This window comes from Camelina sativa, chromosome 17 (genome assembly GCF_000633955.1).
Source record: "Camelina sativa cultivar DH55 chromosome 17, Cs, whole genome shotgun sequence".
Classification (NCBI taxonomy): domain Eukaryota; kingdom Viridiplantae; phylum Streptophyta; class Magnoliopsida; order Brassicales; family Brassicaceae; genus Camelina; species Camelina sativa.
This window is the reverse complement of record NC_025701.1, coordinates 8787003-8809914: the sequence shown is the minus strand read 5'-3', so window position 1 is coordinate 8809914 and position 22912 is coordinate 8787003. Positions and strand designations below refer to the sequence as shown.

The 22912-nt window shown below is 36.9% G+C and overlaps 8 protein-coding genes and 2 pseudogenes across 9 annotated transcripts; 6 read left to right on the top strand and 4 right to left on the bottom strand.

The window, feature by feature from the left end:
• On the top strand, positions 604 to 2171 carry LOC104756246 (two-component response regulator ARR7). The gene is made up of 5 exons (XM_010478804.1): positions 604 to 1043; positions 1167 to 1243; positions 1467 to 1544; positions 1633 to 1703; positions 1790 to 2171. The coding sequence occupies exons 1-5, from the start codon at positions 896 to 898 to the stop codon at positions 2040 to 2042; spliced, it is 627 nt and encodes a 208-aa protein (XP_010477106.1). The 5' UTR covers positions 604 to 895; the 3' UTR covers positions 2043 to 2171.
• On the bottom strand, positions 2255 to 2910 carry LOC104759291 (E3 ubiquitin-protein ligase RNF181-like). The gene has a single exon (XM_010482235.2). The coding sequence runs from the start codon at positions 2908 to 2910 to the stop codon at positions 2290 to 2292; it is 621 nt and encodes a 206-aa protein (XP_010480537.1). The 3' UTR covers positions 2255 to 2289.
• On the bottom strand, positions 3217 to 5409 carry LOC104756245 (annotated as a pseudogene).
• On the bottom strand, positions 5544 to 6099 carry LOC109130094. The gene has a single exon (XM_019239312.1). The coding sequence runs from the start codon at positions 5942 to 5944 to the stop codon at positions 5690 to 5692; it is 255 nt and encodes an 84-aa protein (XP_019094857.1). The 5' UTR covers positions 5945 to 6099; the 3' UTR covers positions 5544 to 5689.
• On the bottom strand, positions 6650 to 8984 carry LOC104756244. Of its 2 annotated transcripts, none has more exons than XM_010478802.2 (4): positions 8887 to 8984; positions 8457 to 8636; positions 7037 to 7750; positions 6650 to 6857 (listed from the first exon to the last, which is right to left on the bottom strand). In XM_010478802.2, the coding sequence occupies exons 1-4, from the start codon at positions 8899 to 8901 to the stop codon at positions 6798 to 6800; spliced, it is 969 nt and encodes a 322-aa protein (XP_010477104.1). In that variant the 5' UTR covers positions 8902 to 8984; the 3' UTR covers positions 6650 to 6797. The 2 variants fall into 2 exon arrangements, with proteins under 2 accessions (XP_010477104.1, XP_010477105.1); XM_010478803.2 differs by having other exon boundaries at positions 8457 to 8633.
• On the top strand, positions 11799 to 13788 carry LOC104756243 (transcription factor MYB1R1-like). The gene is made up of 4 exons (XM_010478801.1): positions 11799 to 12272; positions 12408 to 12616; positions 12924 to 13275; positions 13444 to 13788. The coding sequence occupies exons 1-3, from the start codon at positions 11963 to 11965 to the stop codon at positions 13257 to 13259; spliced, it is 855 nt and encodes a 284-aa protein (XP_010477103.1). The 5' UTR covers positions 11799 to 11962; the 3' UTR covers positions 13260 to 13275; positions 13444 to 13788.
• Positions 13922 to 15982, top strand: LOC104756242 (probable myosin-binding protein 5). Its single transcript, XM_010478800.2, has 2 exons — positions 13922 to 15547; positions 15636 to 15982. Exons 1-2 carry the CDS (start codon positions 14155 to 14157, stop codon positions 15833 to 15835), a joined length of 1593 nt encoding a protein of 530 aa, XP_010477102.1. The 5' UTR covers positions 13922 to 14154; the 3' UTR covers positions 15836 to 15982.
• Positions 16543 to 17396, top strand: LOC104756241 (germin-like protein subfamily T member 2). Its single transcript, XM_010478799.1, has one exon. The coding sequence runs from the start codon at positions 16628 to 16630 to the stop codon at positions 17273 to 17275; it is 648 nt and encodes a 215-aa protein (XP_010477101.1). The 5' UTR covers positions 16543 to 16627; the 3' UTR covers positions 17276 to 17396.
• LOC104756240 (germin-like protein subfamily T member 1) lies at positions 19885 to 20709 on the top strand. The gene has a single exon (XM_010478798.2). It carries the CDS (start codon positions 19908 to 19910, stop codon positions 20574 to 20576), a length of 669 nt encoding a protein of 222 aa, XP_010477100.1. The 5' UTR covers positions 19885 to 19907; the 3' UTR covers positions 20577 to 20709.
• Positions 21190 to 22705, top strand: LOC104759290 (annotated as a pseudogene).

The window sequence follows — 22912 nt, the reverse complement described above, 5'->3', positions numbered from 1 at the left end:
GTCGCCAAAAAAAAATTAAGATAACCTCGTAATAATTTAACCCAAAAAATATCCTGATCACAAGTGGTGGACTACGTTATTAAATGAATAGTATAATCAGAGTTATATATTGATATCGACATCATGCCATTGTTCATATATAAATTTAGTAGAGTATTGATGAATCACTAACTAAAGAAGTAATACTATATGATTATCCTCACAAAAAGATACATATAACAATGTTAATCATTAAACTTCTTTAGTAGTAGTATTAGATTAGAATCAATAAAAGTCGATTGATTTAGCAATATCCACTGGTTTAGAGATTGATAAACAATGCAAAATATTTGAGTAAGGCAACAACAACTAGAAGTATAGTAGACAACGAACCAAAAAAAAAAAAAAAAAAAGAAGTAAAAAAATTACTAAAAGAAGAAGGAAAGTTCCCACGTAAAGGAGGGAGTTGTACGCTGTCGGATTGAAAGAAACAGACCAAACAAAGATCTTTGAAATCTTAAAAAAGATTCGGTGCCCAAAGATATTGACCTTTGAAGACACAAACCATTCCCTTTGGTTTTTTTTTATTTTTGTTCTGACACTTCCCAAACACATAACATCAAAAACACTTGACCCAATTTATTTATTTTTGTAAGATTTTGTTTCCTCTTCAAAGATCTTACCCGCAAGATCCGATCTTCCGAATCTCTTCTCTATAGTACTTACTTAGTAAAACCCCACCATCCAATCCATCCATCACCTCTTTCATATTTATGTCCACCTAACCTTAACTTTTTTTTCTTTCTTCCTTTTTATCACATTGATTTCTTTAGTTTCCTTTGTCTTCAATCCAAATCCATACCTCTTCTTTCTTTCTTTTCTCCTCCTAACCTATTTACTTCTTCTGAGTTTGACAATGGCGGTCGGTGATGTTATGAGGATGGAGATTCCCGCCGGTGGAGATTTAACTGTTACTCCCCCGGAGTTACATGTTCTCGCTGTTGATGATAGTATTGTCGATCGTAAAGTCATCGAGAGGTTGCTTCGAATCTCTTCTTGTAAAGGTAAAAGTCTCTCTTTAGCTCACTCAGCTCTGTTTTTTATGGTTAGTTATAAAAAGCTTTGAACTTTCCTCTGTTTTTTTTTCTCCTTACTTATGAGTGTCTTCTTGTTTTTTGTTATCTCAGTGACGACTGTAGAGAGTGGAACTAGAGCTTTGCAGTATCTTGGCTTAGATGGAGACAAAGGAGCTTCTAATCTCAAGGTTATTCATAAAAATTTCTTCCCTTTTATTTTTGGTTATCTACAAATCTGTTTTGTTACTAAGGAAAGAAAGAGAGATATAATTTTGCTCTTGCTTCTTGTCTTTATGATCATACATATTTCAAAATAGATCAGCCTTTTTAGTTATTCTTTTCGTAATAAGATCTGACCTTGTTCAAGTATGTATGGTTTTATTAACAATTCTGTGATTCGTTTTATAACAGGATTTGAAGGTGAATTTGATAGTGACGGATTACTCAATGCCAGGACTAACAGGCTATGATCTCCTCAAGAAGATTAAGGTAACAATAATAATTTTTAATCTGTGTAAAAACTTGAATTAAAAGCTTCTGTGATGCTCATACAAAACTCCTTTTTTGATGTTTGTAGGAGTCCTCTGCATTCAGAGAAGTACCAGTAGTGATTATGTCATCTGAGAACATCTTACCTCGTATAGAAGAGTAAGTGATCGTTTAATGTATAATAATCATGCAAATCAGATCATATATTAAACTATTGAGGCTAATAATCTCCTTCTTGTTTACAGATGTCTCAAGGAAGGAGCAGAGGAGTTCCTGTTGAAACCGGTGAAACTAGCAGATGTAAAGCGAATAAAACAACTTATAATGAGAAACGAAGCTGAGGAATGCAAAACCTTAAGAAGCCTTTCTAACAAGAGAAAGCTTGTCGAAGAAAACATTGATACATCATCATCAAGTCATGATGATTCTTCTGTCAAGGATACTCAAACTTCAAAACGCATGAAATCAGAATCTGAAAACCTTTCTTCTCTACTTTGAATATATATATATATAGAGAGAGCCAAGACCCTTAGCTAACATCTTCTGTTAATATTCCTCATCTAAGTTTTTTTTTTGCTCATTCGTTTTTTTGTTTTGGGGTTAATACAAAAGACAATGTTTGAGAGAGTCATCATCCTACTCCTTTCTTAAACAAAACTAAGAAAAAAGAAAAAAAACGAATCACAGAAACTAAATTAACAACAACAAACATTAGACAATTTGGTAAGCGAATCCTTCCATCTCTTCATTGATCTTCGCAAGGTAGCTCTAAACGACACAATGGACATAAGTGACTAGTCCCAAACCATTCTACAATACACTTATCGTCAAACTCATGTCCACATGGTAAAGACACAACTCTTGCTCCATCCTTCAACTCTTCCAAACAAATTGTGCACTTATCACCTATAGAGCTGCTAGTCTTGTAGTATATTTTCTTGGTAAGAGACCTCATAGCGAGCTCCGTTGCGGGTCTAAAGCGTATAAAAGTAACAGTGTCGTCAAAGGCAGTGTCGTCAAAGGAAAGATGATCACGAAAGGTCAATTTGAGAAACAGAGCACAATCTGTGGTATAATCATCCGAGGAAGTCACTTCAATGATACGATCGTTGGCTATGTCGGTCAGCGCAAACAAACTGGATTCTGGATCGAGAGGGAAACCTGCTTCCATCAAAAGATCATTAAGGTCTTCTCTACTACTAATTCCTTCATCTTCTATGACGTAGTCCGCGAGCCACGTAATCGAGAACGTTCGTACAGTTTCATCCAACGTGACCATGGTTACACTTGCTTTGATTGTGCCTGCATCCGAGACCGCAGGGTTACGGTCGATTTCGTGGCTGAAAGATACTTCACCGCCTACCATAACGAATAATGTGATCTTACTTTCTTAGGTTTTCCTTATATTTATAGAGGTGCAAGATTATATATCAAAATAATAGCCTAGGAGATATGTAAATATTCTATAAAGTCTAGATTTACTAAGATTTAGTCTTATCACGTATAGGCAACTCTTGTATGTATTGGAATATTTCACACAAACCATTATTATCTTTATTTATTTATTTATTTATTTATTTTTTGATAAAAGCTATGCTTATCTTAGAATTTATTAATAAAAAAAATTGTGATTAAGTTGAAATGAATGGTTACAAAAATAATAAATGTTACAATCATTACAAACAGAAAAAAATTAAATATTTTTTGAGAGATTGAGACTGTAAGGTTGCGATCAGGCTATGATGTCAAAAACAAAAACCTGCGCTAGAAACTCAAGTGATTCCGAGAGCGTTTCCTAGCGTTCATAAGCTCCATCAAAGATGGTAGAGGCCGAGGCACAGGTGCGTTCATTGATCTGTATAGCTTTCTTAAATCCCCACTAAGATCCTTGCAAATCTCCCTTGAAGAAGAAGAAGAAACGTTTTTACAAGACTCCTTCTCTATTGCTTCTTCTTTATTATCATCTTGTAACGACTCAATTACTTCCTTTACATTCAGCTTTTCCAATACCGGCGAGGTTTTGTTGGTGTATACAGATTGAGTGTGTATGACTTTTCTCTCATGTAGTTGATTAGATTCTTGAGAACTTAGCCTTGCTCTCCCAAACAGAGTTACAGGATAATTTTTTTCAGGGGATAAACTCAGAAGCTTCTTCTTTGTGCTAGGTGCTTCGATCACAGGTTCTAGCTTCGATTTTGTAGAATCAGGAATAATTTCTTCACTCATGAGACAGCAACTAAGAGCTACTGTATGAGTATCAGATGCTGCAACTGGAGAAACTTCCATGTCGATGTCGAAGCTTCCAGAAAGGATCATCAGGCGAGAACCGACTGATGAAACAGTTCTTCTTCACATAGTTCAGTTCCATTGCTCTACAAGAAGGAACAGTTGATACAACCCATTTCGGAGAAAGAAGATGCAACGCTGTTTTCAATTCTTCACGGGATGAATGCATAGAGTAACACACATGCCAAAGACCAAACTCATCCTTGACAGCTTCACTAAACCTAACTTTCCTCTGCTTTTGATATTGACTTCCACTTTCGGAATAATCTTCGTCATCACAAACATACCACTGAGCTGAAGGGCGGATGATAAGAGGTTCATTCTGAAGTTTCGATCTGGCCTCAGCAAGCTTTGCACTTGTTCTTTCATACAGTTTAGGGAACCCACTGAATATGTGGAACCGAGAAGAAGGATCCTCAGAGACGATTTCAGGAACTATTACCATTAACGATCTGAAACACTCCAAGTTTGTAGCTTTGTCGACATAAATCTTGGAGCCAAACGTTCTAGAAACTTCCAACAGAACATCCTCTTGTCCCAACATATCACAAGCAAGATATACAACTGGTGCATTTGGGTGGTTCCATATGCAATTGATGATCTGATTTCATTGAACAAAGAAATCAACAATAATGGAAAAATGTGAGAAACTCTCTCTATACAGAAGAAACGACTTCATAAAGAGAAGTGATATGATCAAAAGTCCAAAATCACCTGTCTAATAGCAGAATGCTTACTAGGAAACCTCTGAGAGTGAGAGGCTTTCCCAAAAGTACAATCCAAGAAAATGTAATCAAGAGAGCATTTTGGAGCCATGCCATGTCTTCTTCCCACAAATTTCTCAGGTAGTCTCTGTAGGCAATCCAGAGTAAGCCTACAATCACCAGTGTGTAGTATGTTACCAAAACTCCCTTCGAACAAGAACATGACCGCTCCTGAAGCATTTTTTCAATTATGAAAAACAATCGTCATCAAATTGGAACAGTTGCTAAATAAGAGTTTCACAAATCAAATAAGGAAGAACATACCAGGACAATGATTAGCATCAAAGGCAGTGACTTTGAAATCACCATCTTGATCATCAACAACCACTGATTGACCAATTTCAATTCTCACGAAGCAAGACTCATCAAGCTACACACACACACAATTACGACTATATTGAGACAAACAGAGAACGAGAACACACACACGAAGACAAGAGAGGAGGAAACAGATAGTAAAATTAAAAAACCTGAGGGTGACGTTGGAGAAGAAGAGAGATGGTGAGGGAAGTAGAGTAAATAGGGAAGACGATGACGTTAGAAGGAGAAATCCCAACGGTGTGATCTTTGTGAGCGTGTGTTAAGAAATGATGTCTCTTTCTTCTCTTCGTCGTCGTCGTCGTGTACGGTCCAAATGTGTCGACCGCAAATGGTAAACCTCTTGGCATCTCTATCGCCATCTCCTTCTCTTCCTCCTCGACCGCCGTCAATTTCACTCTAACAGCGGCGGTGATGAAGGGTAGCCACTAATTAGGGTTTCTTCTTCGCCGGTGATTAAGAAATAATCGCTGATTTGTCCACAAAGGCGAGGGAACTTTTCCCTCCGATTTTTTCTTAAAAGTAACATTTTTAATTTGATGATCTTAATTACATTTACACCGTTATACAAATTATTTCATTTTTATTTTGGTAAATATAAAACGTTAGTACGTTACTAATTATTTAACGAAAAAACAAAATCAATTTAATTTAATCACATGAATACAAATCTTCGAAAACTCATACAAATCGACACAACATCAGACATAATATTGCCAAGTAAATAATTCACACTACATAATCATTATACAAGGAGCTTGGAAATATTTTTTAGTGTTATTTTGTGGTTTTGTGATACTTGTCCTTGACCCAACGAAACCCAATAGCAGAACCAGTCTTGAGCTTCTTGAAACCAGAAGAAGCTACAGCTTTCGTCTTCTCCAACCCTTGTCCCATCTTCTCCTTGTACTTAGCCGTGTTTGAGTTCGACGGCTTCGTTCCACCTCCGCCGCTACTGACGATGGCCCCGCCTCCTATCCGGCCTCCTTTCGCACTATTGTCCCATTGGTCAGCCCACGATGTTCCGTCCATTAAAGCAAGCTTTGATGATTCTGAGTATATATAACCAAAAGTAATGAGTATTAAGGTGTTTGTGATTCTCTCTTGTTTTCTATGTGGTGTTTATATATAACATACACATTCATAGTTCAAGAGACGTGTTTTTGTGTGTGGTCAAACGTTGTGTTCGTGATTCGTGAACGAATATGACTTCTATTGATTTGCTTCTTCTTTTAACTTTATTTTTATAATCATTTGGAACCTTCGCTGGAGAAAAAAAACACACACAGATTGATACTATTCTAATACTATAAAAGAATCTCTCGTGGAAAAAATAACAAAGTTTTATTAGAATAAAGGTAAACGCATTGAGGAAACTTCTTCTTCTTCTAATCCGCCGTTACAAGACGCAAGACCCTGAATGAATATTATCTCGAGATATCTACTAAGCTAAAAGACTTTTTTTTTCCTTTCTTTTAAAAGGTTCTCGAAGAAAACTAATGCAATCTGCTTTTTTTTTGTTCTCATTAGAGAATGAATTTACAAAAAGGTGGATAATGCGAAATTGCTCTGTTTTTTTCCAGGCTCGGAGAATCGAAGCCGGGCTTGTGTATGTATGCTTGTTGAATTCCAAAACTACCCTTTGATTCGGAGTAACGTCAACGTGATCGTGTGGTTTTTTGGATTAGTCAAGGTGTAGAGAAACGACGTCGGACGAGCAAGTGTGAGAACAAAATCTAAAACTTAACGACCAAAAATTAGCTTTATAAGCTTTTTTGAGAATGAGTGTATCTATGCTACCAATCTTTGTACCACTACAACTAATTTCTCCTCCGGATGGATCAAATGAAATTCATGATAAGGATCTCCGAAGCATACTTGTGAGTCAAGGAACATCCTCACACTGACTCTGCTGCAACACGCTCTTCTCCGAGAATGGTAAAAGCTATGCCAACAAAGAAACAACAACAAACAAAAAAAGAGAGGTCAGAATCTTGAATATTTCTGGAAATTTTCAAGACAATTTTTATTACAGAGAAACCAGAAACTCTCACATCAACAAGAAACAAAAAAATTCTTCAGAAGCAAACAATTGATATTAACTTATTTAGATTTACAACTAACCTGACGAGCGACCTGAGCTACACGTCGACTATCACGACCTGGTTCTGTGCCGGTGAAAGAATCCAAGTAAATGTTGTCTTTCTCACCAGTCTTTTGTCTCCGGTTTCTGATCTCATCGTCATCATCATCTTGTGATGACAAACCTCCTCTTTCAGGGCTGCTGCTGCTGTCTCTTCCATCCATTTTACGCTTCCTCTTATATGAGAATTTGACACACGGTTTCTCAGAAGGCGACAAAGGTGTAGTACAAAGCTCAGTATCAGTCTCTTTCTGTTCTTCCTTCCTTGCTTCTGTCAGTGATCCCACATCAGCACAATCTCCACAGGCCGTTTTCCTTTCTACCGTCTCAGCTTCTCTGCGTCTACTTAGTATGGAAGGAAGAGTATGAAGACAAGGATCTTTGTTCTCTTTATAAGAACAATGGTTAATACTAAAATCTCTGTCACTCATATGTGGTTTGATTCCACTAGCCACTACTGATCTCTCATGGTTGCTAGAATCCTCACGCACTTCTAAAGAAACTGCTTCGTTGGTGTTTTTTCCTTCGTTGCTAAGATTTGTTTGACGATCATTAATCAATTTCTCAAGGAGAGAACGTGATTCTCGTAACTCCGTCCTTAGCTCTCCTACTATATCTTCAGCTTCTCCAAGTTGAGCTTCAAGTTCCTCAATCTTTTGCTGCTTCTTCAAAGAAATAGCTTCTGCCTCCTTGACCTATAACCACAGATTTTTAGAAGATTATGCTACAGTCTCAAGTTAAACAGCTTTGATACTCAAGAAAGATGTGCTACAGTCTCAAGTTAAACAGCTTTGATCAAACAGTGAGTTACTATTGTAATAAATGTAAACCAAAGAACAAGTTCTCACACTACCTAGGTCCTCCCTACAAAAAGAAACTCCTCAATTTTGTGGTTGATTCAGAATTCACTCCTAAAATACACAGAAATGAAATCTCTTTCCAAAACAACATTTAAAGTACTATGAGATCTAGGGAATGTGAGTCTATTTGGAAATCAGAAATGATATCCTTGCAAGGCTAACTCATCCATCATATGTAAAATTACATTACCAATTGAGTTTGAGGTACATAAGAATTAAGCAAGTGTAAGTCTCCAGGTCATAAACCTGACTCAGATAGATAATTCACAAAAATAAAATCTTTCTCAACAGCGCTTTCAATGGAGCAAAACACACAACGAAGAAACAGTAGCCAAAGCATATAATTCTGAATGTGGCTGTAAGATTTTACCAAGGATGTAATGTAAATAAAAAGATCATTGTCGTCGCACAGAACTTGATGTAACTAAAAGCTCAATGTCGTCACACAAAACTCAGAAATGTCGAAACTTGAAGTGAAAAACATGAGCTAATGAAACAACTTGACAGAAACAAAATCCACATTTTTGTGAAATAACGTTACCTTGGAATCATACATCTGTTTAAGCCTAAGACAAGTACGGAGAGCCTCATCTCTAACCGCCGCAAGCTCTTGCTGAAACCCACGAGCTTTCTTCTCGGATATCATCACACGCGCCGCCGCTTCCTTCGCCGTGTTCAGTATCGTATCCGCGTAAGCCTTCTTCAAGGCGGTTAATTTCTGCTGAAAAAAAAAAAAAAAACGAAACAATTCATCGCAAAGATGCAAAATACAAAACCCATATCCGAAAAACACCGATTCAGATCAATACACGGTAACATAAAACGAAATCAGAGACAATAATCATTCGTAAAAAGAGAAATGAAACCTAAACAGAAACAGAGAAGAAACGAAAAAGCAAAACTTTTATCATCGATTGGGAATGTGAAGTCGGAAGCAACGGAGATTTAGGGATTAAAAATGGGATTTTTACCTCTGGGTCGGTCATTAGGGCTGTGAATGCTGTTACGGAGAGGCGATTTTTTTTTTTTTGTCCGACCGAAGTCGCGAAGAAGAAAAGAACGAAGTTGAAGAAAAAAAAAAAAAAAGTGGTTTGTTGTTTTTTTTTTCCCCTTATGTTTTGCCTTTCGCCTTGAAAGATTCTGTCAGTTAGGAACGGAAATGAAATAATTACTTAATTGCCCTCAACTTTTCCAGTTTATTACGGAAACACCACATAGTATAAAAGTAAACCGACGGTGCGGTTTCCCGGTTTTCCCGTCGTTGTTGTCGTTTCTTACATTACGTGATACCAAAAAAAAGTCCATAATGTGAGATTCTGCAGCTTGTGTCGTTCCATTGTGGATTGTTAGATTCATTCTACTACATAATTCAGTTGTAACAATCCACAATGGAACAGCATCGTTCAGTTTACACAAAATTAGCCTTGTTTGTAAATTGTAATACATCGTTCCGTTTAATCTGTTGCAAACATATAAAGAATGACTTCACAACTCTACAATATATGGTATGAGTCAATGTTGTTCTCTTGTTGTTGCCGTGTGGGTGTAGAGCAACTCTAAAGGTTTTCATAAATAAAGGGCTTGGGCTTGTCAAGTGGGAAGTAGAACAACATCATTCGATCTTTTAAAACCTCTTTGAACAAATATTATTATATTTTCTGTTTAAAGTACTCAATCATGTACTCTCTCATGATCCATGCCTTCTTCTAAAAATCCTGATTTAGGAAAGTCCCATACTCATCCAAATTGGTTATAAAGCGAAAACTAAAAGGGAGAAAAGGCTGCTTTCCTAATGGCTTTATATATAAACTACTCCTTTTAATTTCATCATCTTTGTGTGCAACCAAAGAAAAGTTAATGGTGGCTTTCATTCCTGACCAATATTTGTGCTGTTCCTTTTCTTTTTTCTTTTTTCACGGTAAATGTTTGATTAATAATTAGGATAATTTTATTTTATTTGATCTTTGGTAACATGCATGTTGTTGAATTTGAATCCCCATGCTTAAACTTGAACGGGATGATCATGACACCACGTTTTTAAGTAAAAAAACCACTAGGTAGAATATAAAGTAAAAATTCTAGCTAGAATATAAATACAGATACAAGGCTAATTTTGTGTGATTAACCAATGGTGGACGAACCTCGTCATGATACTCTTCAGTTTCTTAATTTGTTTTAAACATTTTACACCTAGTACAATGAAGTTGGCTCTTACCTTGACTCCAATTTTTTTAAAGTTTTATGATCATCAGAATTTGATAGAAATTTGGTTTATATTTATACTTATAATCTCTTACGTATTTACTACTTATTAGAGATATGACAAGATACTCATTAAAGACATAATATTTGATTGATCTCATTTTAGGAAGTATCTGTAATTAAATTAACCTAGTGTATCTTCTACCTCACATGTATAAATATCACGATGTACAATACTGTTTAAGATATCAAATACACATCTTTTACGTAGTATCAGAACATATACCGATACCCTAAATTTTTTTTTTGCACATCTTCTACACTAATATCTCTTACGTACTTACTAATAAATAGATCTCATACCATATATGAGTATACATACGAGTACAATAATTTTTCTTTATGAAAGGCATATGTATTCTATTTACAAAAAAGTAACACTTATTCAGCATCAGCATTATCCAAAATTTGTGTGAATACAATCGTTTATTCATTTTTATTTGAAAGAATGCGGTTAGAATACTTAATGTAATATTTTATACTTATTAAGATGGGATTTAGAGTATAGTGGTATGCAATGTGAATTGATCCGTTTGAACACTTTTGAGGAGATTTATATATTTTAATCATTCTTCTAAGGGATACGTTGTTTTAAAATGATCGGACAACTTGTAAGGGAAATTAAACTTTAAAAAGGCAATTAATTGATGGACACAAAAAGAAAAATAATTGATGGATATACATAAAATATTAGTATTAAAAAGATGAGGATATCATGTGCTCCCATTGGCCCCATGTCTTCATCAAATATTTTGATGCCACAATTTGGAATATTCTTTTCATTAGTTTATCAATCATTTAATTGTAACCAGAAGTAAAATTATCGTGACATCGTCAAAACACATTCAATATTTAATCTTTAAAAGGGGTTTATTTAGATTGAAAAGCTGAGGACGAAGTGTTCTTCCAGCAGATTTGAAATTTCCAAGGTAACTTTTGATTTGCTTATATGATTCGTAGCAAGAAATGGTTTTTTTTTTTTTTATAAAGGTAAACAGGTTGGATGTAAATTGGGAATCGCACTCATGGAGTTGACCAGATTCGCTTAATAACTTACGTTACAAACTATTCCCTCCGTTTCTAAATATATCTTATTTTAATTAAAACATACAGATTAAGAAATCATTTACTTTTAACAAGTTCAACCAATCAAAAACAATAATAATATACAATTTATACTACAATCAACAACTTTTATGAACCACCATGTCCATTATAATTCCTAAGTCATCTCTATAAACATAGTTTCATGCATCATGCGCACAAAGGCATAAGTCCGTTACCAACTTTTCCTCATTTTTATATTGAAATGTTCAACGACAACAAAAAAAAAACACACAAGAAGGACGTCGCGACACATTCAATTTCGATTAAAATGACAAAAACAATTAACAAAGAGAGATCATCAGAATATGTCCAAACATTACTAATACATAAAAATAAAACTAACTAATAAAAAGATAGATATAGAGAGACAAGAAGAAGGTCACCGAGGAAACAAGTGACGAACAAATAACAAATAGACACATCTCACGTTATCGTAACAACAACACAAGAGTGTAAGTAATGCCACGTGGCTTATATCGTGTTTTTATGAAAAAAAATAAAAAGACAAGAAGGAAGAAGAAGTAAGCTCAGATCCACTCACCACATACACACACACACCTCGTCTCTCCCTTATTTGTATGTTCGGTTCCTACAACAAAATTAAAAGATTACGAAAGGGTAAACATATCCAAAAAGCGACGCAAGGGCAATATCGGAATTTGCTTCTTCTTCTTCTTAATGGCCGCCGTTAGCAGCTCGTCGGAGACAGGAGACAGTGGCGCCGTCGTGAAGAGAGATGAGATCATGTTATTCGGAGTTAGGGTTGTTGTTGATCCGATGAGAAAGTGTGTGAGTTTGAACAATCTCTCTGATTACGAACAAAAGTCTTCGCCTGATGATGATCAGATCCCTAAGCTTCTCGTCGCCGCCGGAGAAGATAAAAACGAAGCGGACGCGACGACGGTGATTCTCGCCGACGGTTACGCCTCCGCCAATGACGCTGTTCACATCTCGTCTTCTTCCGGGGGTAACCGCGAGAGGAAACGAGGTACACATATTCTGAATGATTGTATTATCTATCAATCTCGTTGTAAAAATTTGATCTTTATATCCAAGTTTTGTGATTGAATCTGTGCATGTTGGGGATTGATTGATTTGTTATATCTGTGGGGTTTGATTTAAGGAGTTCCATGGACTGAGAATGAGCACAAGAGGTTCTTGATTGGGCTTCAGAAAGTAGGAAAAGGAGATTGGAAAGGCATATCAAGGAACTTTGTCAAGAGCAGGACTCCTACTCAAGTTGCTAGTCACGCTCAGAAGTACTTCCTCCGACGAACCAATCTCAACCGTCGTCGCCGAAGATCTAGCCTTTTTGACATTACAACCGAGACTGTAAGTCTCTCTAATCTTAGCCTGATTCATTTTGTTTCCTTATTTGTCATAATTTGAGTGGAATAGGTGTTCTCTGCTTTCTGAAAGCTCTTTCCTTTCTTAGAAGTCAATTTGTTTTTAGTATTCCCTCTTTTAGAATTGTAGGACAAAGAAGTATCATAATGATTTTGGTCAAATTGGGTATATATGTCTTTCAAGCTGTACTTAGTTAGTAGATAAATTCAAGATTGGGGGTTATAGGTAGAGATTTTACTTATCACTATAATGGTAAGTTGTGTGACAGTTAGGTTTGATTGGTTTTTATCAGGTTACAGATATGCCCATGGAGCAAGATCAGGCTCAGGAGAACTCACCACTACCTGAAACTAACATCATGTCCAGAGCTGAAGTTGCTGTGCCGACAAAAATTGAGACTTCACCACAACAGACGTTTAATCTCAACGATTCATATCTGGTGCCAGTAACCTTCCAAGCAAATCCTGCATTCAATCTAAGCACAGATGCTGCACCGCTTTCTCTCAACCTTTCTCTGGCCTCTTCATTTAATCTTAACGAGCAACCCAACTCAAGACACTCAGCTTTCACAATGATGCCAAGCTTCAGTGATGGAGATAGCAATAGCAGCATCATCAGAGTTGCTTAGACCTAATAAAGCCAAGGTGAATCTACAAGACCTTGCTTCTTTCTTTGTTTCTCTGTTGTTGTAGTAGTTGGTACAAATTAGGTATAAGATAACAAAAAGAACCGTCTTCAGTCTTGTTTTTGATCTTTTCTTTAGGCCTTACTGTGTCAAACTTTTATGTATTTTGTCTGAAAAAAATAATCAGGGAAAAAAAAGAACAATAACAGAGGAAGGCTGTTAGGGATGGACGAACTGTGTTTAGGGGTTCTTCATCATTTTCGTTTGTTTGTAAAAACTCTTTGGTCACACACACACTGTTATGAGTCGTTTTCTGCTGTGCGTGTTTTGTTTTTGTGGTATGTGTAAGTTAAAACAAACAAGTCGTGATTCTCATGTGGCCCATCTCAATCAATGGTTGGTGATTTGTGGGGTTTGTAGGCTTTTGTATACTCTTATCTTTTGGAGATAAGCTAAACTGTATGTATGGTTCGTTGAATATTTTATCATTATCTACAATCTCATAATAATGTCATGTGCCATTTTGACTTAATTTGGTGGATTTTTGTTTTCTTCCCCCAGCAAACACTATTTTTTTTTGCTTATAGTAGTACATGCCTACATGGTAATTAAGGGACATGATAATCCAAAACAACAGAACATAAGAACAACTCTAATTTTGTCTAAGTTTCATTATCTGCGATTAGCCGTTATTTCAGGTAATTTTTGGTCAATTCAATTCTTCCCCTATCCAAATATAGCAGACTAAATAATAAAGGTCATAATCTCTGTTTTTTTTCCCCCTTCTTCTGCTTCCATTTCAATCTTCATGTAACCTTTTTAGATAATTTCTTCTTCTTTTTTAGATTCCTGTTGATTTCTCTGTTTGCTTCGTGATCGCTTTTTTGCAATCACAATAATGTCTAACCGTTCCTTCAAGAGTTTCGTAGAAAAAGAACTTGGAACCTACCCACATTTTCTAATCTACGCTCTTCTTGAATGGATCCTCATCATTATCCTCTTCATCGATGGCTTCCTAGCTTTCTTCTCCAACCAAATGGCTAAGTTCTTCGATCTCAAAATCCCATGTCTTCTCTGCACTAGGCTCGACCATGTTCTTGTCAGAACAAACCCTGATTTCTATTACAACGACTCGATATGCGATGCTCACAAGAAGAATGTCTCGTCTCTCGCTTACTGTCATGTTCACAAGAAACTCTCTGAGATCAAACGAATGTGTGAAGGTTGTCTTCTCTCTTTCGCCACCGAGAAAGAATCAGACGTTGATACTTACAAGTCTCTTATTGGAATCTTGCATAAGGATCTTGAGCTTCTTATAGATGATGAACGTGAGCTTCAACTGGCGTTTCCAGTTACGGGTTCTAAGAGAGATGATAACTTTTATCAGATTGATTACAGAACTAACAATGGCAACGACAGGTTTCAGCAACACCAACGTTGTTCTTGTTGTGGGGAGCTACTGAAGGTGAAATCTGAGAAACCAAAGAATGGTAACCAATCTTTCTTTGGTGCTCCTAGTCCTTCTCCTAGAGTTTCATTCAATCAAAGAACCTTGGATGTGTCTAACATCAAATACACGGAATTGACCGAGGACGAAGATGCTCTTAACACAAAAGGCGCATTGGTGGATTCAGTCGATGATAGAACTCCAAGTTTTGTTAAAGGTGGCAATAAATTCTTTGGAATTCCACTTTCTGATTCGGTGCAGAACAGTCCACGATGGTCTGTTCGATCAATGAAGAAATCACTGACTGATCAGAATGGTTCGGAGAACGAAGTGTTGGATGGAGATTCGATACTTCATCATCTAAATAGACAGGTTAGATTGGATCGCAAGTCATTGATGGATTTGTATATGGAGTTAGACGAAGAGAGGAGTGCTTCAGCTGTTGCAGCAAACAACGCAATGGCTATGATCACGAGACTGCAAGCTGAGAAAGCTGCTGTTCAAATGGAGGCATTGCAGTATCAGAGAATGATGGATGAGCAAGCGGAATATGATCAAGAAGCTTTGCAGTCTATGAATGGTTTGTTGGTTAAGAGAGAAGAGGAAATGAAAGAGCTTGAAGCTGAAATCGAAGCTTATAGATTGAGATATGGATTGTTGGGAGAGGAAGACGAAGAAAGAGGAGAAGCAGCAGAAGAGTTTCTTGATGAAGAGAAAGATGAAACTAAACCGGTCTCAGATTTGCCTGTTTGTTCTTCAAATCATGAAGATGATTTGGAACAAATGAAAGATTCAGTTGAGGAGTCTAAACCTACCAATGGTGTGATCTTAGAGGAAGAAAATGGTAAGACTCTCATTCTGTTATATGTTTCTTTAAGAATCTTTCTTTAAGAAACTGTCTGAATCTTTGTTTTTGTTTGCATTTGTAACAGCAAATGGAAGCAGAAAAGATATGTTAGTGAAGGAGATATCAGAGATTACAGAGAGACTAAATGCAATTGAATCAAAAGGTGAACTGTTGCAGCAAATTTCAGATGTTTTAGATGTTAGTGAAGGAGAAGCAATTCTATTACAGATATCTCAGAATCTGCATATGCTTCGTAGTTTCATCGAAATGCCATCAGAATCATGACTCTGCTTTACTTACTTTCTTCTATCATCAGAAGAAATCCAAACAACATTCTTGTATCAAAATCTGTATGTAATTAATACTGAAATTTTTTATAACAGAACAAGCAAAAAAAACATTTGTTTGCTGCCTTGTCTTGTCTCTTACTTCAGATTCAATCTTGAACCTGTTTTAGTGTTTCAGAACTAGTGTTGATACTTTCTTTGATGATTCATTGAATCTCAAACTCTGACGCCAAGGAATTAAAAACATTATTTATGAAAATCCCACTTCAACAAACCCATAAAGACTTGACCAAGACAAATATTATTATCAAACAATATTAGATTCTTACCCACTAATGCCATCATGGAAAAAATCGTGCATTGTCGACCAATGACTCTCAGTTACAAACTAAAATTCTCTGAACTTCTCATTTTCTTTTTCTAAAAGACATCATTAAGTCTTGGAAGTTAAGATGTATCTTATGACTAAGTAAGAAATGTTCTCTGTTTAACAAAATGACAGTTTAACCATTAACTTTGACATGTTCTTCAAATTGCTTCTTACGACAAAATCAATAAAATGCTTTAGAAAAAAATAGTATTAGTTTTGATCAGAGCATCAAACTTGAACCATTAGTAATAAACAAACAATATTTTCATGCCCATTTATATACCTCAACCGATCTCCAATTATTTTTCTATAGACTAAAAAATAGAAGAAGTCAAAAGAAACTATGCCAAAGACCAAAATAAACCACTATATATCTACAAAACAGAGGATGCTCTGTTTCATCATTCTCATCAATAAGCTATGACGACTACTCTTTTCAGATCTTTCTTTCTAACGCTATGCCTCTTCGTAATCCCATCTCTCTCATCTGATTCTGATCCTTTGCAAGACTTCTGCGTTGGCGATCTCAAAGCTTCTCCTTCCATCAATGGCTTCCCTTGCAAGTCAGCCGTCTCCGCTTCTGACTTTTTCTTCTCCGGCTTAGGTGCTCCTTTAAACACCACGAACGCTAACGGGGTAGCCGTGACTCCAGCCAACGTCTTAACTTTTCCGGGTCTAAACACTTTAGGACTCTCGATGAACAACGTTGAATTCGCTCCAGGAGGTGTAAACCCGCCTCACTCGCACCCGCGTGCAACCGAAGCTGGAGTTGTGATCGAAGGTTCGGTTTTTGTCGGGTTCTTGACTACTAACAACACGCTGTTCTCGAAGGTTATACATGCCGGAGAGATGTTCGTTGTCCCAAGAGGATTGGTTCATTTCCAATGGAATGTTGGTAAAGGGAAAGCGCGTTTGATAACCGCTTTTAACAGTCAGCTTCCAGGATCAGCTGTTCTGCCTAGTTCTCTGTTTGGCTCAAACCCTACGATTCCAAATCCGGTTTTGACCAAAACGTTTAGGACTGATGATGTTACTGTGAACAAACTCAAGTCCAAGTTTGCTGTTTGAATTGTTTCATTAATGATCTTTCTCAATTCGATTTTATAGCAAATAACTACTTATGTGTAACAACAAATTGGTATGAAAAATTTGAAACTAAAACATTAAGAGATTCAGTTCTTGTCACTTATTTTTCTTCTCTCTATAAGATTTTTTCTTCTGAAGATTAAATTTTGTTGCAATGTAAACAATTTGATTAAGAGAACTCATTCTCTATCATGTTTACCAGTTCTTGGGGACTTTTGTTGATTCTTATAAAGTATAAATGTTGATGCCAAGTAATCTGTGTTTCTTAATTAAATAATTTGTGCCAAAAGTCTCTCATAAAACTCTTAGAGATATTCTTAGGCTACAGTGAGGAGAAGTAGCCTAAGAGGTTTCATTGTCATATGATTGACAGAAGAGAGTGGACATGAGAAGCATCTTTTATTCAGTCACCCAATATAATCACATCAAGTGAAGCGGTCTCCTCTTTTTCATTGCCTAAAATTTAATATAGATGCATCATGGAAGCTAGCTTGTGGAGTTGAATGGGTGCCACGACCTTATAAAGGCACTGTCAAATGGTTTGGAGCTAAGACGTATGAGTCAGGCATTACAATGGAGATCTTAGAGACAAAACGAAGGCATCTCATGACTCATGCCAATGCCATTATATACTTTCAAATGTAGATAAGCCAAAAAGGGCCTCTCATCTTTTCCTATTTATCAGTGCTATTTTGGATGATTGTACTCTCCCTTAGGGAAAACAATTATGGTGTGGAAGAAGGACGCTCTCACCCACTCAACCTTTTGTTTGTTTGTAAAGATTCTCTCTGCTCCATGTCGATTAATTTGTCACTAAGGCACCAATGTGATAAGGAAAGCTTTTGAATGTAAATGATAATAAGGAGAGCTTATCCAAGATAAAGAGGAATTCATAATTAAATAACCAAAATCACAGTTTACAGAAAGAAATGAAATTGCAAATACAAGTGAGAAATGAGTTCAGCATATCCCATAGAAGCCTCATCATGGCTAATCCCTCACTTGAATCAACATGCCCATCCTTAACCATACTCCACCTTATTTATAGATAACCTTCTCTTAGTCTCCTGTACCCATATTCTTAACCCTCGTCACGTATAATCCCAGTCACACTCTTGGAGTCCTAATCCTTCAGTCCTTCACGCGTGTGAGCTTCAAAACTTGGTGCCACCTCATTACTTTTTCCTCTTTCTGAAATACACATGATAGACCTTATCACATATCCTTGGTTGCAATCTGCCCTTGAAGCTGAAGTAGTGGCAGTTTTGTCTTGATAACCTTGGCATTGAACATGTAACGTTAGAAGACCTTTATAGCTGGACCCACTGAAGAGTGTCACTATGGAGATATTGGAGAACAAAACAAAGGCATCTCATGCCAATGCCACAATATACATACTTTCAAATCTAGATAAGCCAAAAGGGCCTCATCTTTTCCGATTTATCATTGCTATTTTGGATGATTCTTGTGTAAAACCAACGGTTCATTTGTATTCAGTAATCTTAATGATAATTTGTAAGTTTCACTATATATCAACAAAACAGAGGATGCTCTGTTTCACCATCACTCATCAACTCATCAATAGCTATGAGTCATAGCCTATGACTACTACTCTCCAAATCTCTTCTTCTCTTTTCACATCTTTCTTTCTAACGTTCTGCCTCTTCGTAATCCCATCACTCTCATCTGGTTCTGATCCTTTACAAGACTTCTGTGTTGGCGATCTCAAGCATCTATGATCTATCAGTCAGTCACCCCATACATTCACATCAAGTGAAGCGGTCTCCTCCTCTTCTTCATTGCCTAAAATGTAATACAAATGCATCATGGAAGGAAGACATAGAAGCTTGTGGAGTTGTATGGGTGCTAAGAGATGACAAAGGCACTGTCAAATGGGGTTTGTGGCTAAGACATATCCTCGGTTGGAATCTGCCTTGAAGCTGAAGTAGTGGTACTTTAATGGGAGATTTCTTGTCTTGACAACCTTGGCACTGAACATTCCAAAGAAATGATTAAGGTATTAGAAGACCTTCATAGCTGACCCCACTGAAGATGGAGATCTTAAAGATGGAACGAAGGCATTTCATGCCATTGCCATCATATACTTTCAAATCTAAAGAAACCAAAATGGCCTCATCTTTTCCTATTTATCATGCTATTTTGGATGATTGTACCTCCCCATTGTGTATGTTCACAACGGTTGATTTGGATGTTCACAACATTTATATTGAGTCAAAAAAACCTTAGGAGACATCATTATCAACAAATGGTTGTCATGAAATTCAGAAAATTAACTCTTATTTAGAGATTCATACCAACTAATTTAATTTATTACAAGTTACTTCCTACCTTATAACCAGCAGGTTTGAAATGTTCTGGTGATTGCTTGTCTCTTTCATTGCTTCTCTTAAGACAAATTCAACACAAAGTTTAGGAAAACAGAGCATCAAACTTGAACCATTCTTTCTCATATACCTCAAATTCTCCAAATTATAATATTTTTAACGAAAGAAAAGTAGAAGGGGTCAAATTACACTTTTCCAAAGACCAGAGTAAAACCACTATATATCAACAAAGCAGAGGATGCTCTGTTTCATCATTCTCATCAATAGCTATGATGACTACTCTCCAAATCTCTTCTTCTTCTCTTTTCATATCTTTCCTTCTAACTCTTAGTCTCTTTGTAATCCCATCTCTCTCATCTGATTCTGATCCTTTGCAAGACTTTTGCGTTGGCGATCTCAAAGCGTCTCCCTCCATCAATGGCTTCCCTTGCAAGTCAGCCGTCTCTGCTTCTGACTTCTTCTACTCCGGCTTAGGTGGTCCCTTAGACACCTCGAACCCTAACGGCGCAAATGTTGCTCCCGCCAACGTCCTTACCTTTCCAGGTCTAAACACTTTAGGAATCTCGATGAACAACGTTGAACTAGCTCCAGGCGGCGTGAACTCGCCTCACTTGCACCCGCGTGCAACCGAAGTAGGAACTGTGATAGAAGGCTCGGTCTTTGTAGGGTTCTTGACTACGAACAACACTCTTTTCTCAAAGGTTTTGAATGCGGGAGAGGCGTTTGTTATCCCTAGAGGATTGGTTCATTTCCAATGGAACGTTGGCCAAGTGAAAGCACGTTTGATAACCGCTTTTAACAGCCAGCTCCCAGGAGCAGTTATTTTGCCTAATACTCTGTTTGGTTCTAACCCTGAGATTCCAAACGCAGTGTTGACCAGAGCGTTTAGGACTGATGATACAACTGTGCACAATCTCAAGTCCAAGTTTGCTGGTTGAATCTTTTAATCTATGTTTTCTGAAACGATATTTTGCAATAACGCTTTGTAGCAACTATCGTATACACTGTCTGTAATAATATACTCGGTATGAAAATTGGAAACTAAATAATAATAATCAAGATTGATCTCTTTCTCTCTTTTTTTTTTTTCATATTCTTTCTTGTGTAAATTTTATTTGGTTGTTAACTTGCGATATCAAAGAACTCATTCTCTAACAAAGTTGTCGTAATCGTTCTTTTCTTAATTAAATCATTTGTGAAAAGTCTCCGCTAACAATCTTAAAGAAGTACTAAAAATGAAAATGAAACTATGGCTATAAATACTTGAAGAGCTATTTATAAGAATTTGACCATAACCGTTTCTTTAGAAGAATTTGACTGTAGCATGTAAATTGTTTGAAATATCATATCCTAAAAACAGAATTTGGGCTTTTAAAAGGGTCCAGTGTTATTCGCTTGGAAGGGCCACATGAATTTTTGATTCCTCCTTTTCAAAGATATACTAAAATGAAAATGAAACTATATATGGCTATAAATACTCGAAGAGCTATCCAAAAAATCGAACTAGACTCTGTTTCCATTATTTCTCACCGTTGACTTCACACACACGAAACAACGATGGTTAACATCTCTGAAATTTCCAACGACTCTATTGACGGCGGCGATGCAAACAAGAAACAAGAAGAACTCGACAAGAAACAAAAAGGAGAAGCAGTTTTAAGAAAAAGAAGAAGAATATCGACAAGAAACGAGAACCGAAACAAGAAGCCGAAGGAAGAAGACGTAGAAGAAGAAGAAGACGCAGAAGAAGAAGAAGAAGAAGAAGAAGAAGAAGAAGAAGAAGAAGAAGAAGAAAAACGTTCGGTATCTTTCCCACTTCCAAACGATGTAACCGAAGCTCTCGTCGCACTCATCCGGAGATGTGATTACCCAAGTCTCTCTTCCGTCTCCCGTTACTTTTTCAGTTTGATCGCTTCGTCAAGTCTCTACGAAACGCGTGCGCGCCTCGGTCTTTCCGAAACGTTTCTTTATGCCTCCATCGGATACACTACTAATGATCTCCAAAACTGGCATATTCTGCATCGAAACAAGGCTTCTTCTTTACGACTGACCAAACTCTGTCGTCACTATCGGTTTAGAGATGTATGTGATCGGTGGACTCATCGACCTAACACGCTTGAAGGTTATGAATGTCATCGATTGCAGAACTCACAGGTGTCGCTCGCTCCCTCCAATGAGAAGGGGTCGTTACAAGGCAGCCGCCGGAGTAATTGACGGAAAGATTTACGTAATCGGAGGTTTCAGGAAGCGACTTCCATTGGAGTCGGAATGGATCGAAGTGTTCGATCTTAAGAAACAGATTTGGGAATCTTTGCCTGGTCCGTACCCTGAATATAATGGTTCTGGCCATTTTAGGACACATGTCGTGATGGAAGACAAGATTTACATTTTGGATTATAAAGGTTGTTTGGTTTACGATCCAAAAAGAAGAAGAGGTGATGAATGGGACGCATCTGCCGTCGGTGCAACTGATCATCCAATAAAGAATATGTGGAAAGAGTCATGTGCTGTGCAATGTGTGGTAGATGATATGCTGTATACAATTGATCGTCGGTGTACTCTTGGACATCCAATAGTCGTATATGATCCAAAGGAGAAGACTTGGAGACCTGTGAAAGGTGAATCTTTGAGGAGGCTGCCTGATTATATCGTCTATCCTGCTTCTGAAATGGCGAATTTTGGTGGAAAGTTGGCGATTTTGGGCAGTAACAGGGGCTATGTTCATGGTGATTGTATTTGGTGCGCAATGATCGTGTTGGAAAAACGTCAAGGAGGTGAGATTTGGGGGAATGTGGAATCACTCGACTGTGTGCTTGGAGGCATTAACTCTCTCACGGTTCGGCTTTGTCGAACTCTTACCATTTGATGTACCTACATACATGGGATGGTCTCTTGCAGCTATATGTTTCTGTGATTTGAGTATGGACTCTCGTTTTCTTTCTTAATGTTTTTTTCAAGCCTTTTCTTTAGCCTCAAGGCTTAGTTGTCGTTTTGGTGATCTTGTTGCAATTTAAGGATCTTTATTACATCTAAACCGTGTAAGCAGTTTGTTGATCGGAGAGCAAATATCAAGAGTAACTCGTCCTTCTATTAACGTCTCTGTGCAGGATATATAAGTTAATAACACTCTTACACATAATTGTTATATAGCCTTGAGTAGATAAGCTGTAAGAAGAGTATAGGCTAGCTGCATTATACAATATTTTCACCAAAACTTGTTGGATGCATCTTTATTTACAACTACAGATATATATATATATATATATATATATAT